At 40.0% G+C, this 18,427-nt stretch overlaps 1 protein-coding gene and 1 pseudogene across 3 annotated transcripts in view; one reads left to right on the forward strand and one right to left on the reverse strand.

Moving 5' to 3' along the window:
- On the reverse strand, positions 1-7,025 carry LOC100152879 (annotated as a pseudogene).
- Positions 6,695-18,427, forward strand: part of CDK1 (cyclin dependent kinase 1) — a 21,346-nt gene continuing 9,613 nt past the window's right edge. Inside the window, exons 1-5 of one of the 3 annotated variants that reach the window (XM_005671016.3) lie at positions 6,695-6,718; positions 9,131-9,192; positions 13,060-13,216; positions 13,950-14,073; positions 16,430-16,600. In XM_005671016.3, the coding sequence (XP_005671073.1) occupies positions 9,156-9,192; positions 13,060-13,216; positions 13,950-14,073; positions 16,430-16,600 (489 nt within the window). In that variant the 5' untranslated portion in view covers positions 6,695-6,718; positions 9,131-9,155. 3 annotated transcript variants of the gene reach the window in all.

Raw genomic sequence — 18,427 nt, forward strand, 5'->3', positions numbered from 1 at the left:
TTAAATGTCCTTGATAACCATGTCAAGTTCCTCCTTTGTGACATGTTGGAATTCTGGCCAGGCTGCACTGTTAGTTGCATTCAGCTCCTCCATTACTTGTTTGAGGATGATGAGTGATGGCTTCTTTCAGTGTCGTAGACTTTTGGTAAAGTCCTTGCCAGAAGCTCTGGGCACCTGCTGAAGCAGGGCCAATTGCTGGAGCATCATGCTGTACAGAGGTTCCAGATAGGTCCACATGAAGCAGCTGGGGTCCTTTTTCATCATCTCCTCCAAATAACAGTGCTACTCTGAAGGGACAAAACATGGCATCTGAATAAGCATCTTCTCCAAACTCTAGAGCCAGATTTAACATAGCCTGAGTCCCACTCTCCAATGTCATTGTCTCATTGTAGGTGAACTAATGGTGCTGTGTCACTCAGACTTTATCAGTTAAAGCCTTTTTTTTTTTTTTTTTGGCTGCACCTGCTGCATGCAGAAGTTCCAGATCAGGGATCAAATCCATGCTATAACAGTGACAGTGCCTGATCCTTCAACTGCTAGGCCAAAGAGAACTCTTATCGATTAAAGTCTTAACATCAGCAATTAGCCTACTTAGGGCACAACTACATGAGCACTAATCTCTACAATATCCTTAGTGCTGCTGGGCTCCAGGAGTGGCTAGGGAAGAGTAATTCTCTTGCCTGGATTCCAATGGCTATAGAAACAATCTTGATAGAGTCAATGGCATATTCCACTTGAAATACTCTTCCTTCAGGAGAAAGTTTGAGGATAACGAGTGAAGGCTTGATGGCCTGTGCCATTCTTAGGCTAGTTGAGGAACACAGTGACTGCAGGAGAAAGTGACAGAGGCTACTTGGGGATATTGACCCAACTCAGCCCCGCTGCCACACAACCAAGGCCCTGACCCCAATTCTTTTCTTTCTTTTCTTTTTTGGCCACCCAAAACTCCAAGGCATATGGAGTTTTCAGGCCAGGGATCAGATCTGAGTTGCAATCGTGACCTACAATGAAGCTGTGGCAACGCTGGATTTTAACCCACTGGGCTTGGCTGGGGATCAACCTGTGTCTCAGTGTTCCAGTGACTCTGCCCATGGCTTTGTGCCATAGCAGGAGCTTCTTGTGTCTCATTTTCTTTTCTTTTCTTTTTTTTCTAGAGCCACACCTGCAGCATATGGAAGCTCCCAGGCTAGGTGTCTAATCGGAGCTGCAGCTGCCAGCCACAGCAACGCTGGATCCTTAACCCACTGAGCAAGACCACTGATCGAACCTGCATCCTCCTGGATACTAGTTGGGCTCGTTACCACTGAGCCATGACAGGAACTTACTTGTGCTTCATTCTAAGGGCAGAGTCAATTATGTTTCATGTCATTTTAGCAGTAAGAGGATGTTATTGTAACATTGCTTTTTTGAAATTTCTCAAATTTAATACACATTTAACATGAAGCAGAGGATTTCATAATGTACAATCCCAGGCCTGTATAATTCCAGATGACAGTTTATTGAGTCATAATAGAGCTTATTTATTTATTTATTTTTTTGACTGCACTGGCAGCATGTGGAAATTCCTGGGCTAGGGGATGAACCCTTGGTCATACCAGCAACCAAAGCAATGGCAGAGACAAAGCTGGATCCTTAATCTGATACAGCACAGAACTCCAAGAATTTCATTTTTTAAAACACTCTTAAAATAAGCATTTTTTTCTTTTTATGGCCACACCTGTGGCATATGGAAGTTCCTGGCTAGGGGTTGAATCAGAGCTGCAGCTGAGGCCTATGGCCGCAACCATGGCAACACAGATCAGAGTAACATCTTTGACCTATGCTGCAGCTTGTGGCAATGCCAGATCCTTAACCCACTGAGTGAGGCCAGGGATCGCACCAGCATCCTCACAGAAACGATTCAGATCCTTAAACCACTGAGCCACAGTGGGAACTTCTAAAATATGAATTTTTAAATGAATTTCTTAACTGATGAAAGACCTAGTCATGATCTATTGCCCTGATTTTTAAAAAAATTTTTTATTTTTTGCTTTTTAGGGCCGCACCCGCTGCATATGGAGGTTCCGAGGCTCTGGGTCAAACAGAGCTACAGCCGCTGGGCAGTGCCACAGCCACAGCAACATCAGATCCGAGCTGTGTCTGAGACCTACACCACAGCTTATGGCAATGCCTGATCCTTAACCCACTGATCGAGACCAGGAATCACACCCGCAACCTCGGTTCCTAATCAGATTATTTTCCACTGTGCCACGATGGGAACTCCTCCATTGCCTTGACTTATTGAGGTGACTTTGCAAAGCTAAAGATTTAAAGACTTACTTCTTACTATAAATTTTTACTTCTGGCAGAGGGCATATTGTAGACGTAGGCAGTATTGTGATAAAATTTAAGGAACGCTAGGAATTCATAAAAAGTATCAAAAATATCTCAGATATTCAGCTAAAATGACAGCCGTGATCATTTCCCGTAGCTCCAAATATGTATAAAATTGTCTGCCAGTTTCAGGGTTAGATTCATCTTGAATCTAATGAACCTTAGGTGTCAGGGTCCTGCCTTTTCATGGGCCCCTTCCAGGGCTCTGAGAGAGGGTCCTGGTCACATGGTCATGTCTTTGTGAAATGTATAAAATAAGGAGATTTCCTGTTAGGGCTCAGTGGGGTAACAGCCCAACATAGTATCTTCCCATGAGGATTCAGGTTCAATCCCTGGCCTTGCTCAGGGGGTTAAGAAACCAGCGTTGCTGCAAAGTTTGGTGCAGGTTGCAGATGTGGCTCAGATCTGGTGTTGCTATGGCTGTGGTGTAGGCTGGCAGCTGCAACTCCAATTTGACCCCTAGCTATGAACTTCCATGTGTAGCAGGTGCGGCCTTAAAAAGACCAAAAAAAAAAAAAAAAAAAAAAGTATAAAATAAGATATTTTAAACAGTTTGTTAAAGCTTCTGTTTCTTTCCACTTCAACTCCCAGTCAGTCACACTTCCCCCCCTGTCCAGTGATGTTGCCAGGACCACGAACACTGTTGAGATTCAGGTCAGGAGATGTTGAATTGAGGATACATTGAATTTAGGATTCTTTATCCACAGCACTTCCAAGTTACCGCCAGCAGTCCTAATCCAGGAAAAACTTCCAGGACAATGCCTTCCACCCATTCTGGTCACTCTCCTGGCATCTGGGAATGAAGATACAGGGCAAGAGATACAAACCCGACTAGTATCTACAAGGATGCAGGTCCAATCCCTGGCCTTGCTTACTGGGTTAACAATACGGCATTGTGGTGAGCTATGGTGTAAGTCACAGACACAGCTCAGAACCCGTGTTGCTGTGGCTGCGGTCTAGGCCGGCAGCTGTAGCTCCAATTTGACCTCTGTCCTGGGAAGTGTCATGTGCCGGGGGTACAGCCCTAAAAAAGACCAAAAAAAAAATATATATATATATAAAAAAAGAATGATGTTCAAGTGCAGAAATCTCTTTTAAGGATATGGTGGAAGTCGGTGAAAGAGAGCACTTTCCATACTGCTTCCTATTACTACCTCATCCAAACTGAGCTTGTATCAGGAACACACTCATGAACACAGCATGAACAATTATAAATGCAGCAGACAATTTTAGGGATCTGTGATATTTAGCATTATGCAAATTAGAATCTCCTATAATTCTTGTGTTGTGAGACATAAACTTAGAGTAGTTGTACAAACAGCTCATATGTGAAAGAAACTAGATTTAAAAATCACAAAAAACAGAAAATGACATTGAAAAATGGGCAGAGGATCTGAATAGACTTCTTTCCAACAGGCACATGAAAAGATGCTCAACATCATTAATCATCAGGGAAATGCAAATCAAAACCACCTCACACCTGTCAGAATGCCTACCATCAAAAATGCAACAAATGGAGTTCCTATTGTGGCTCAGCTGAAACGAATCTGACTAGCATCCATGAGGACACAGGTTCGATCCCTGGCCTTGCTCAGTGGTTTAAGGATCCAGCATTGCTGCGAGGTGTGGTATAGGTTGCAGACACACCTCAGATCCATAGTTGCTCTGGCTGTGGCATAGGTCAGCAGCTACACTTCCGATTCAACCCCTAGCCTGGGAACTTCCATATGCTGCAGATGGGACCCTAAAAAGAAAAAAAAAAAAAAAAAAAAGGGAGTTCCCGTTATGGCTCAGTGGTTAATGAACCTGACTAGTATCCATGAAGACATGGGTTCAATCCCTGGCCTTGTTCAGTGGGTTAAAGATCCCGAGTTGCCATGAGCTGTGGTGTAGGTTGCAGATGAGACCTGGACCCTGAGTTGCTGTGGGTGTGGCTGTGGCTGTGACCAGCAGCCGTAGCTCCGATTGGACCCCTAGCCTGGGAACCTCCATGTGCCCTGGATTCGGCCCTAAATAGACAAAAGCAAAACAAAAACAAAACTGGAGTTTTCTGGTGGCTCAGCAGGTTAGGAATCCAGCTTTGTCACTGCTGTGGCCTAGGCCAGCAGCTGCAGCTCCTATTAGACCCCTAGCCTGGGAACTTCCATATGCTGCAAGTACGGCCTTCAAAAGAAAAAAAAAAAAAAAAAAGCTTCTGACTCCAAATTCCTTTCCCTGCTTAATACCTAAAGAGCCCTACACCCTCTGATGGAAGCACCTTGAATTACATGAGCAAACTTCAGTGCTTTACTCAGGCTATTTCCTCTGCTTGGAAGGCCCATCCCACAATTCTTTCTCCAGTGTTCCTTCAGATGTCACAGGCTTCTCCAGTGTCCCTTCAAATGTCACATCCTCTGTTTGAATTAGTTATTTCCTCCTTTATGTTTTCATATCACCTTATAGCATAAGTTATAACATCAGTGCCAGAAGCGAATTTTAAGTAATTTTTTATTTTAAGTAATTTTTTATTTTAAGTAATTTTAAGTAATTCTCCCACCCCCCAACACTTAGAGCAGAAAATGTATCTGGTGTGTGTGTGTGTGTGTGTGTGTGTGTGTGTGAGAGAGAGAGAGAGAGGAGAGAGAGAGAGAGAGAGAGAGAGAGACACTGAAGAGAAGCTGACCCTGGATAATAAACTGTACTTGCTAAGGTGATGGCCTGAATTTACAATGACCCCTGAAACTTTAGAAAGAAAGATAATAAAAAACAAACAAAACCTCCAAAACACCAGCCATGCACACACAAAAGGAAAGATAGCCAAGTTAAATTTAAATACAAATCTAGCGTCAGAGTTGTGGAAGCTTGTGGTCTTTTTTATGCTGAATGTAAAATGTTTGTAATGATTTACTAGCTGTTTTTAGATGAGGCAAATTGAATCTCTTGCTTAGGCCTCCCAAGAGAAAGATATATATATTTATTCGGTAAAATTAGTACACTAAACTACCAGAAAGCAGTCTTCTTCTCTAGAGCTTTTCTCCAGGGGCAGTTTTCATTTAAAATGTGAATTTGAAATTTTAGAAATAGGTTTTAAAGGTTATTAGGTTCAGGCCAAGATTTCCCAACCCCCTATCTCCACCATGAATCCCAAATGCTCTGCCTCTGATACCCAGGAGCACAAAGTTTCCAAGGCTGAGGGTTTGTGCCATATATAGGGCCGGATGACAGATGCTGCTCCTTGCATAATAAGGTATTAAAAACATAAATGCCTGTGGTATACTAGCTCCTTTCCTTAGCCTAACTTGAGTCATCTAACATATAACTGTAGAGGTCATGGTAATGATTTTTTTGTCCTACATTCCATTAGGGTCAGTGCAAAGACTCTTATCCCTTATTCTATTTTGCTCTTTTATCTCCCTAAGGACTTAAGAATGGTGTTCAGGTGCAGAACTCCCTCTTTAGGATATGGTGGAAGGCAATGAAAGAGTTTTGGGACACTGGATTATTTAAAGTATGATTTAGATCTCTTTCTTCCCTCATAGAAATGTGAACTCTTTTTTTATTTATAATTTATAATATAAATTTATAATTCTCATGTAAGAATATTTTAAAAATGTTTTAAACGTGGATCCAACACCACAGCCAGGGCGACGCTGGATTCTCCATGCACTGAGTGAGGCCAGGGATCTTCCTGGGTACTAGTCGGATTTATTACCCCTGTGCCACAACGGAAACTCCCTGTTTTTAGTTTTTAAATAACATTTTAAATAGACAAAATAATTTAAATTTAAAAAGTGAGGTTAAAAACATAACATAGTCAACATGTGTGTAATGTAAAAATAGTAAAGTCCAATGTGTATATGTGTGTGTGTGTGTGATATAAAGTTTTTCTTTACATTGATCAGGACATCTTTGAGTTTTCTATTATTTCCTTGAGGTAACTGAAATGTCCTTTGGCCCAGCCTGAGAGTTATTAATTTAGAAAAACACAAATGTGAGCTAGCTTTAAGAATTTTAAGTGAAAGTAATGGGATCTAGATTAAGTGTGTTATCACTTTTCTGATGAGGTATTTGAGTACAATAAATTTTAAATGTGCCAGTATTGTGAGGGGAAAAAAGCCAACCCCTGGCGAACAGTAGATTTCTGATGACTTGAAACAGTAGGACGACGCTTTCTTGGAATGGAAGACAGCGCTTGCGCTCACACTCAGTTGGCGCCCGCCCTCCTGCTTTTTCTCCAGCCGCCGTTTCCTCCTTCTTTCGCGCTCTAGCCACCCAGGAGGTCCAGCCCAAGAGCAGCTGGGCTCTGATTGGATCCTTTGAAAGTCTACGGGCTACCTGATTGGTGGATCCAGGACCCTTTAGCGCGGTGAGTTTGAAACTGCTCGCACTTAGCTTTTCAAAGCTGGCTCTGGGAGCTTAAGGAGAGCGACGCTGACGTGGTAGCCCTGCCGCCGCTTTCGTCGCAGGATAATAAGCTGGGTAGAGTCGCTGGGGTCAGGGTCATGCTTATGGGGCGTTCAGTTGGCAGGGGAGGTTCGCGGGCCTCGGAGGGGGAGTGTTAAGGAACCGGGTGAGAATTAGGAGGCTGGGCCCTGGGCAGCAAGGGTCTGCGTGTGGCCAGCCGGGACCTTTATCTGGGGCCTGGGCGTGTGAGTGACGCCGAGGTCCGTCATGAGAGCGAGGCTTGGGGGAGCCCAGCCCTGGCAGGATTACTCCGGCCGGGCTGGGGTTGCTCTGGCCTCGGAATTTAGCCTGGGGTCGCGGGCGGCTGAGGAGGCTTTGAGGTCATGGTTGAAGCCGAATCCGCGCATTCGACGTTGCCAAGTGCTTGCCGAGTGCCAGGCTCGGCCTTCGGTCCTGCAGTTCCCCCCGTCCCTGGTGCGCCTTGCCCTCGCCTCTGGGCGTGGAAAGCAAGGCCGCACCTGGGCCAGGTACCCGAACCTCTTCCTGATCCCAGGACGCCCCTGGAAACCGATTGGATGAACTAACTTGTGGGTCTTCTCAGGCTTGCGTCTGTGCCTGTGACCCTAGCCCACCTAGAGCTTTAAGGAAGACTTAGCCAAGGCATACAGCCCGAGAGAACTTGGATTTGTTTTAATTTGTTTTTATGCTTGGTGGTTGTTATATACCATGGAGTTGGTAAAGAGTAGATATCTAAGAAAAGCCTACAGCTAGAAACGTGTGTTTTTAAATCCTATAGTCAATTTTTACCTAATAACTTGTACGTCTTGCTTCCTCTAAAGACCTGGAGGTCTCTGTAGATGAAGTCTTGGTATTTCAAGGCCGGCTATACTCAAATTCCGAAGCTGCTATCTTTATTTCAAATAGTTACAACCGGAGAATGGAGGGAGAGTAATTGAACCCAGCGTTGAGATGGAGTTAGTTTTTAGTTATTTGTTTAACCTGAGCTTAACAATTTTATTGTGCTTTAGGCATATTAAATCTGGATATTGAGGAAAAGATAATTATCTTCATCGTCCACTGCCATTTGTAAAATTAAACCTTTCTAGGATGGCAAGTGTAGTGCAATTTTAATTCATTTAGAAAGATCTATTTCTGCTTATTTCTGGAATGATTTTGAAGATGAATGTGAGAAATAGAATCTACGGGTCAAATTACTCAGAGTGACCTTTGTATATAAGCTTATCAGTGATTGTATTATAAAATTAGATTTTGAGCTTCTGAAGTAAATGGTTGACAGGCAAACTAACCAGCCAAGACTTAACAGGAAGTCTTGTATCTGATTATCATTTCAGCTTTTTTTTTTTTTAAGCCTTTATTGTTCTTGTCTGTTGTGTGGGGTATAGATTTTTTTTCCCCCCTGTGGAATTGTACCTTTTCTTTTAGAGTGCTTAGTGATATTTCCTGCCTTACCCTCCAAATTTTTATCCTGTGTGACTGCTGAGAACAGGAGAATGATTAAAACTGTCACTTGAGCGAGCTGAAACACTTTTGCTATTTTAAACACTAATGAAAAAAAAAAAAGAGCCGCGTTGTCTGCCTGCTTGTATCTTTCACAAGCATCCTATCTTAATAAATCTATTTCTTGCATTAAAAAACCCCCCAAAAAACCCATAATGAGCGAGCAGTGTCACATTTTAACTCCCTGCTCATGCCTTTAAAAATTGTTTAAAAATTATCTTCATAAAAATATCATAAATCTATACAAATTCAGTCAAATAACATTCTTTGTTAAAGTATTTGGGTACAACTCTGACACATATTGTTGGTGCTCCTTTTTTTTTTTTTTTTTTTTTTGTCTTTTGAGGGCCACACCCGCAGCCAGGAAGTTCCCAGGCAAGGGGTCCAATCAGAGCTGCAGCTGCCGACCTGCGCCACAGCAACGCCAGATGCCATCCGCTTCTGCGACCTACAGCTCTCAGCAAAGCCAGATCCTTAACCCACTGAGAGAAGCCCGGGATCGAACCCGCAACCTCATGGTTCCTAGTTGGATTCATTCTGCTGTGCCACTGGGGGAACTCCTGGTGCCCTTTAAAAGTGTTACATGAAGAGAACATCTGTCTAAATTTGAGGGTTTGGAAGGCACTAAATGTTACACTAGTATAGGATATACAATTATTTCCAGTGTTTTCATGAGCTAAGGTGGGAGAGTTTTTAGTTCTTTCCCATGTAAATATTGTTTTAATATAAGATTTATGGAAAATTAATACTGCACTAGGCACTGTGGAAATACTTCCCTTTAGTATCTCATTAATAACTTAAAATTGCCCTTTGAGTTTGTGGCATGTAATCAAGTCCATTTTTCCTCTCATTTTAGGATCTACCACATCCACTGAGTAACTATGGAAGACTATACCAAGATAGAGAAAATTGGAGAAGGTGAGTAGTTTTAATAATATACAAGGTTTTTTTTTTTTTAATGATTTAATGATGCTGCAGCATCCTTGACATGAAGACGTGAACATTCATTAAAGAATGAATGTTCTATAGGTACCTTACAGTACATTAGTACATTAATACATATGTTCTTTACATGATAATTGAAACATAAAAATGTTCCCAGTTCAGGAGAATTGAAATTATTTTCGCATGTGTCCCCAACAGCCCCCTCCAATAATCTTACATTCTTCTAAGACAAATGCTTAAAGCAATATTTGTATTTTGAATCCTATTGATATCTTGTAGGTGTGGTTGGGAGAGTGTTCATGCAGTGGAATTAGGTACTTTACTTCTAAATACTTGTGCATATATATTCTGAGGTTCTAGTCAAGGTCACACATTTCATTTCGTGGTTAATGTCTCCTTAATCACTTCTAATTTAGAATAGGCCCTTGACATTGAGGTTTTTGACAATCTAATTCATTCCTTAAATACACCCAGGCTTTTCTGATTTCATTTATTACTCTTGTTTTTCCTGGATTACAAAAGTCTGAGTGTTGTAACATTAGTCTTTGAATTCCTTCGTGTCTTTAAGAAAACATCTTTTTAGATCATAGCATGGTTACAGCCATGATGTGGAACCTTAATTGGCATTTAGTAGGTACTCTAAAGATTTGTTGATTAAAGGTTTTTTTTGTTTACCACCAGCAGCTTTATAATTTGACCATAGCAAATGTTTTTTAAGTTTTAAATATTCAGTTCAGAGCATATACCTTGTATCATACAAATATTTTTGGTGCTTAATCAGTAGAATCCTTTTGTTCTATTTAACTAGAGCTCTATTCTAGTAGTTCAATGAGAAGTGATAATTCAGAGTCAGGAGGGAGACATAGAGCACTTATGATGTTTAAAACTCAGTAATTCTTGAGTGTTTACTATAAATTAATGGTTGTTATAAGTAGATTTTAGGTCTATGAGTGCTGTACACTTGAGGGAAAAGTAAGAATACTAAAAAAAATTTTTTTGTATTTAAAATTAACTGCCTATTTGGCTATATTCCACAAATGACTAATCTTCTGAGTGTAAATGGTGTGCCAGATGAGGGTGCTTCTAGCTTACCTGCTTTTGTGTTTAATGCAAGTACAATTTACATTTGAAAAATGTAGGTTTTAAGTCTAGAGAAGGTTACCTACTTTATTTTTTCTTTTCGTGGCAGCTCCTGTGACATTTAGAAGTTCCCAGGCTAAGGGTCAAATTGGAGCTGCAACTGCCAGTCTATGCCACAGCCATGACAGATCAGAGCTGCATCTGTGACCTATGTTGCAGCTTGTGGCAATGCTGGATCCTTAACGCACTGAGCAAGGCCAGGAATTGAACTCGCCATCCTCATGGATACTAGATAGGTTCTTAACCTGCTGAGCCACACAGGCACTCCTAAAGTTGGCTACTTTTAAGGATGGTTATGAAGAGCAAATAAGATTAATCCTACATAGTCTTCAATAATTTTGGTTATCCAAAGCACAGTTAATCTAAATTTAATCAAATGATATGCAATGGATTTTATGTCAAATTATGTCTTTAAAATGATACCAAGACAGGGAGTTCCCAATTGTGGTTCAATGGATTAAGAACCTGACAAGTATCCATGAGAATGCAGATTTGATTCCTGGCCTCAGTGGGTTAAGGATCTGGCTTTGCCCTGAGCTGTGGTATGTATCGCAGGTGCGGCTCTGATCTGGTATTGCTGTGACAGGTGTAGGCCAGCACCAGCAGCCTACATATGCCATATACCACATGTGTGGCCCTAAAAAGAAAAAAGAAAAAACAATCAATCCCATAAGGTGTCAAGGATAGAAACTTCTGTTGTGGCCAGAGAGGAAGCATCTTACTCATAGTTGTACCCTCTCACTCTGCAAAAAACACTGAGGTTAACTACAGCCTATTGTATCCATACTTTAGAAAGCTCATGTAGTCACAATTTTCTAATTTTCCAGCCCATTTTAGAGAAAAAGGATCATTTGCAAATTGGAAACTTCTCTCCTGTCAAATGTCCTACCCAACAAGGTAGGCATAAAATAGTGTAAAAATTTGGGGTCAGGAAATAATACTAACAGGAGTCACAGTGATACTTTCAGAAAATTTCATGTAGAATACTTCATGCATACATTGAACAGTCAACAATACTCATCCAGAAAAGAAAATATTTTATTAAATATTTAATCTATTCAAGTTCGTATTATCTACGGAAAGCCTCACATCCACTTTGAAGTTGATGCTAATATAAGGGCTTCAGATAATGAGCAACGAGGTCAATATAAGGGATCCTGGTATGAATGAATGGAGGAAACAGATGGCAATAAGGGAGACGATGGACCAATCAGCTAAAAACCAGTTCATATACAGGATCCCTAGATAATTGGTTTGTTTTTTTTTTTTTTTTAAGCTGGGGTTGGACAATTTAGAAAAGTCTTAACCCCCTAAAGTGTATGGTAATTTTGTTGAATAGCTTTTACTGTTATTCTATGACATGAGTGTAACTTCAAAGCAGTTACAGTGCTCTAATATCTAGGGAGGTCTATTCTACAGTTTTTTAAGTTTCTCCAAAGATAGCCATACTTCAGAAAAGGCCTCTAACAAATAATGACCTACTACTTGCTTGATTAGAATATTAAGGATAGTTTTGTCAAGGCAAACTGATGCTATATAAACTCTGTTCTGCTTTTCTTTTTACAATCACATCCACGGCATATGGAAGTTGCCAAATTAGGTGTAGAATCAGAGCTGCAGGTGTAGGCCTACACCACAGCCTCAGCAACACTGGATTGGAATAGCGTCTGTGACCCATGCCTCATCTTGTGGCAACACTGGATCCTTAACCCACTGAGCAAGGCCAGGGATCGAACCTGTATTCTTTTTTTTTTGTCTTTTTGCTATTTCTTGGGCTGCTCCCACGGCATATGGAGGTTCCCAGGCTAGGGGTCGAATCGGAGCTGCAGCCACTGGCCTATGCCAGAGCCACAGCAACGCGGGATCCGAGCCGCATCTGCAACCTACACCACAGCTCACGGCAACGCCGGATCGTTAACCCACTGAGCAAGGGCAGGGATCGAACCCGCAACCTCATGGTTCCTAGTCGGATTCGTTAACCACTGCGCCACGACGGGAACTCCCGAATCTGTATTCTTACGGAGACAAAGTCATAAACTGCTGAGCCACAATGGGAACTCCTGTCCTATTTTTTTTTTTTAATAAATTATATACAAAAGTCTATGTCCTGGAGGGTTTTTTTATTTTGTTTTCTTTCTTTTTTTTTTGTATTTTCTAGGGCTACGCTCGTGGCATATGGAAGTTCACAGGCTAGGGGTCTAATTGGAGCTGTGGCTGCCAGCCAGAGCCACAGCAATGCAGGATCCTAGCCGAGGCTTTGACCTACACCACAGCTCACGGCAACACCAGATCCTTAACCCACTGAGCAAGGCCAGGGATCAAACCTGCAACCTCATGGTTCCTAGTCGGATTTGTTAACCACTGAGCCACGACAGGAACTCCTTTTTGTATTTTTATTTTTTTAGGGCCGCGCCTGCAGCATATGGACGTTCCCAGGCTAGGGGTTGAATCTGAGCTACAGCTGCCGTCCTATACCACAGCCACAGCAGCAGTGGATCCAAGGGGCCCCTGAGACCTATACTACACCTCACGGCAATGCCCAATTCTTGGCTGAGGCCAGGGATCAAACTAGTGTCCTCATGGATACTAGTCTGATTTGTTTTCACCGTGCCACAGTGGGAACTCTGGGATCAATCATGTTTAAAAATCTTTAGTTTGAGGAGGGTGTCACCTAGCAGATGTTTACTTTGTCTATTTCAGGTACCTATGGAGTTGTGTATAAGGGTAGACACAAAACTACAGGTCAAGTGGTAGCCATGAAGAAAATCAGGCTAGAAAGTGAAGAGGAAGGTGTTCCTAGTACTGCCATTCGAGAAATATCTCTATTAAAAGAACTTCGCCATCCAAATATAGTCAGGTATGGTATAATATCAGAGTGTAAGTAATTTTCTGCATATTATTTCAAATGTAAATTTCAATGTGGAAATTTTTTTTTCATTTTTGCTTTTTAGGGCCATACCACAGCACATGGAGGTTCCCAGTCTGCCAGCCTACACCACAGCCACAGCCACACAGGATCCAAGCCTCGTGAGCAAACTACACCACAGCTCACAGCAACACCAGATCCTTAACCAACTGAGCGAGGCCAGGGATCAAACCCTCAACCTCATGGTTCCTAGTTGGATTCGTTTCCACCATGCCATGACGGGAACTCCTCAGTGTGGAAATTTTTATATTTGCTCAATTTCTAGTTTAGCCTTGCTGAGCAGAATAGAACTCTACTGTTTTTGTAAATTGAGAATGCTGGGCATAGGAAAAATAGGTTGGTCAGGCAGAAACAGTTGGAGGAGCTTGTGGTAGAGATTAGTTGTGGGGGCTGGAAAGTCAGGGTAAACTAGTCATTGGAGGAAAGAGTCCTTTTCACAGAGCTTTGTCACCACTTCTGCTCTTAGAGCTCTGGTCAGTCTTGAGACAGGTGGGTCAGAAAAAGAAATGTTTCTTTTAGATTGGTATCTCTGGGGGCATGTGTGTCTTCTTAACAGTCCCAATTAGGATTTAACTGCAAGATTTATAGAAGTAGTTTTATTTTGTGAGAGGTGAAAAATGCTTGTTAGATTTTTCTTTTTTTCATGTAATTGTTTTTTCTTTAGTCTTCAAGATGTGCTTATGCAAGACTCCAGGTTATATCTCATCTTTGAATTCCTTTCTATGGATCTCAAGAAATACTTGGATTCTATCCCTCCTGGTCAGTTCATGGATTCTTCACTTGTTAAGGTAAGACTCTTAGCTCATTTTATTAGTATTTATCCACGTGAATGTAAATGGTCTAACTCCAGACACCTCTGAGGGCTTAAGAGAATTCATGAGAATTTTCTTAAGTGTTAGAAAGTATACCAAGGAAGAAAAGAATATTTTGATTTCTCCCACACAGTTTATAGATTAGATTGTCCATAACCCATTTTATTACTAGATCGTGCTTCTAGTTGTCAAGTGAAAAATAATGCCTGAGATAACATAAAAGTAATAAGGAGGTGTTTTATTGTTGGAAACTAGTTTTTTTTCTGGTCTTTATTTGGCAGTGAGATATGTATAAAACAAAGTAGCAAAAGCCTGGGATAGGATGGTGGTAGGAAGGGGTTGAATTTATCATTGCCATTATATTTAAATGTATAATTTTTTTAAAAAGTAGTAAAGTGTATAGTCACTTATCCTTACACCATCTCTACAAAACTGCTCCTCAGAGGTGGCCAATGTTTATTAGTAATCTTAGAGATAGATACTTGTATGTCAACTTTGTATACACTGTTTATGTATATTGTCTTTGTAAACATGAGATTATATGTGTGTGTGTGTGTGTGTATGCACTATTTTCCCTTTTACTGTTTAAAACGTTTTTTGACATGGGTCTACCTGTCTAATTTTTTGATATAATAATGTAAACCAGTTCCACACTGATGGACATTGGGGTGCTTTTCTGCTTTGGTGATTCATACTCTTATGATCAGTGTTACAGTTAATATCCTTATATCTTCATATGAAACTCTATAGAATAAATTCTCACACCTGGAATTACTCTTAAACATCATGGTGTGTAACAGTTATTTTCTTAGTACCTCACTGTCAAAACTTGGTTTTATCAATCTTTTGAATATCAATCTGTTATGTGAAAAAAACAATATTTTGCCTTTCATTGAACATTTTTTTCATTTTTAGCCATTTTATATATAGTGACTTATATATTCTCCACTGATGATTTTGTCAGAATATTTTTTTCACTGGTTTCTAAGACCATCTTATTGGTAGCATGTTGATAATATTCCTTTTTTTGCCTTTTGATTTCTTGGTGGTGTATATCATTAGTAATTTTTATAATTGTCCTGTACATGACTTTTGGACTTTGAGATTTTATTTAAGTCTTCCTCACTCAGATCATATGTATCAGAAAACAATGTTTTTTGGTAGTTTCAGTAGATTGCCTCTCCATCCTTTTGTGTCTTAAAATCTGAATGGATCAAGGTTTATTTTGGTGTGAGAACTAGGGTTCTTAATTTTTTCCAAATGGCTATCCAGTTCCAACTGATTGATTTTATTGTACTTTATAATTTTGAACTTTATAAGTCAGTCAGTACTGTTACTATGTCTACGATAGATTTTTGTAATACCATGTTGCTTCAGATGTCAATTACATTGTCTTGGCAATAAGTATCTTGTAAAAACATTTATTTGAACTACTAAACAGCATCTTGTGATAATTGTATCTATTTAAATAAAGGGAGTTCCCATCGTGGACAGTGGAAACTAATCTGACTAGTATCCATGAGGATGTGGGTTCAATCCCTGGCCTTGCTCAGTAGGTTAAGGATCCGGCATTGCCATGAGCTGTGGTGTAGGTTGCAGTTGAGGCTCAGATCCTTTGTTGCTGTGGCTATGGTATAGGTCAGCAGCCATAGCTCTGATTTGATCCCTAGCCTGGGAGCTTTCATATGCCGGAGGTATGGCCCTACAAAGCAAAAAAAAAACCCCATATATATATGTGTGTGTGTGTATATATATATATATATATATATATATATATATATAAGTATGTATCACACACACATAATATATACATAATATAGGTATATATGTCCATAATGTATATAGTCATATATATATATATACACACACACACATATAGTCATAATATCCTTTTTGTTGTTTCTTTTGGAATCAGTGATCAGTCTTTCCAAAGGGAAAATGAATATGTAAAGTGAAAGATAGAAATAGAAAAGACTAACTTGATTCAAGATAGAAATAGAGTTGCTATAAGTATATAAATACAAAAGTTTAAGAAACTTTCAGTATCAAAAGCTAACTTAAGACCTAAGAATTAGGGACCAAAATAAAAGAATAAATGAGTTCATATACATATGATGTATGCATAAGGTGAATAGCTTTCCCTTAGATATACAAACATACTTTATATAAATGGGCTTCCTACCCTCAAATACTTCCCATTAGTCTCAAATGGCCTGAAAGCTTTTTTGGTAAATTATTTCCCTGCATTATAGTGTGTTTTATTGTCTATGAAATAAATCCATCAATATTATTTGGAAAATCATTGTTTCTAACTTATGTTTCCTTCTTCCAGAGTTATTTGTACCAAATCCTGCAAGGGATTGTGTTTTGTCACTCTCGAAGAGTTTTACACAGAGACTTAAAACCTCAAAATCTATTGATTGATGATAAAGGAACAATTAAACTGGCAGATTTTGGTCTTGCCAGAGCTTTTGGGATACCTATTAGAGTATATACACATGAGGTAAGCTTTTGGTACTTTTTGGTTATGTGTGATTGCTGTATTGTTTTCTGTTGTCAAGAAAAAAATACTTAGTCAAAAAGATTTCCACTCTGTGCCAGTATAAATTCATTGCCTCTGCTCCAAAGTCATTATCCTTCATTGCCTGCTGTCTGAAAATGTATCTGGAACCTTTCAATATTTTTACTTTGCCAGCTGGTGTGATGCTACTCTTTATCAGTAGAGGGTGCTAGAGAGGCATTGCAGGAAGAAAGGGTTTTCATTGGTGTATAGTTTTTTTTTAAAGTAATTTTTATTTTTTTCCATTAGAGCTGGTTTACAGTGTTCTGTCAATTTTCTACTGTACAGCAAGGTGACCCAGTCACACATACATGTACACATTCTTTTTTCTCACATTATCATGTTCCATCATAAGTGACTAGATATGATTCCCAGTGCTCTACAGCAGGACGTTGCTATATAGTTTTTTAGAGTTATTCTTTCTAGTCAATCTCTGATTATTTGAATCCTCTGTTGTTAATAATCCTTCATAGTAAGAATTCCTATTCAGGTTGTCATGTTATTTGTCTCTTGATTGGATCTTCTCTTGAAACAGTAAGATCGGTTAAAAGAGGTTTTGTTGCTTAAAGCCTACTGTTTCAGATGTATTTAGAAGCTACTAATTATAAACAAGTTCTGTCAGTGTTGTACTGATGATATCTAGAGGGAAAGTGAATATTGAATCACTTTGTTAAGGATTGTTGGAAAACTCTTCTGTATAGGTGTCTACCTTTGAGCCCAAATACTTTCTCCAGGTTACAACTTATAGCAGTTCTCTTTTCACCAGATGTCTTGGCTTTTTTTTCTCATTCCTTTTTCTCATTTTCTCCATGGCTATATAAATAAGGATGACTTGGTTTCCATTGGCTTACACAGATGCACTTGACCTCCATTGTGATATATTAGGCATGCTAAAATAGTAGATTGGCTCCAGACCACTAATAAACTGTTTGAATAATTTATTTGTGATTTTAGTGTTTGTACAGTATCACCCCTAAATCTGTTATCAGTCAGCTTTTTTAAAGTTTAAATTTTTATTTTATTTTATTATTATTTCTTTAAAGGCAACTAGTGTGGCATGTGGAAGTTCCCCGCCTAGAGGTGGATCAGAGCTGCAGCTAGTGGTTTACACCATAGTGACGCAGGACCCAAATAGTATCTGTGACCTTCACCACAGCTCACGGCAATGCTGGATCCTTAACACACTGAGAGAGGCCAGGGATCGAACCCCTCATCCTCATGGTTATTAGTTGGGTTCATTACGAATAAGCTACAACAGTAACTCCCAATTAGCTTTTTTTTTTTTTTTTTTTACTTTTTAGAGCTGCACCTGAAGCATATGGAAATTCCCAGGCTAGGGGTCTAATTGGAGCCACGGCTGCTGGCCTACGCCAGAGCCACAGCAACGCGGGATCTGAGCCATGCCTGCGACCTATACCACAGCTCATGGCAATGCCGGTTCCTTAACCCATTGAACGAGGCCAGGGATCGAACTTGCAACCTCATGGTTCCTAGTCGGATTTGTTAACCACTGAGCCACAATGGGAACTTTTTTTTTTTTAAAGTGAAGCCTATCTTGACTATTTTGAGTTTCTCGTTTTACTCATTTGAGAAGACTTGGTAAGCTTTTATATCTCCCCCACCCCCAACATATATAACTTGGAAATGAACTATTTAACATTTAATATTATATGTAATTAATTGACTTTTAAACAGTTATCAATGACCATTATGCAGCCTTCTAAAGGACAGTCCTAATGAAATATAAATGTTTATATTTAAGCCACATTT

Source organism: Sus scrofa, chromosome 14 (assembly GCF_000003025.6).
Source record: "Sus scrofa isolate TJ Tabasco breed Duroc chromosome 14, Sscrofa11.1, whole genome shotgun sequence".
Lineage (NCBI taxonomy): Eukaryota > Metazoa > Chordata > Mammalia > Artiodactyla > Suidae > Sus > Sus scrofa.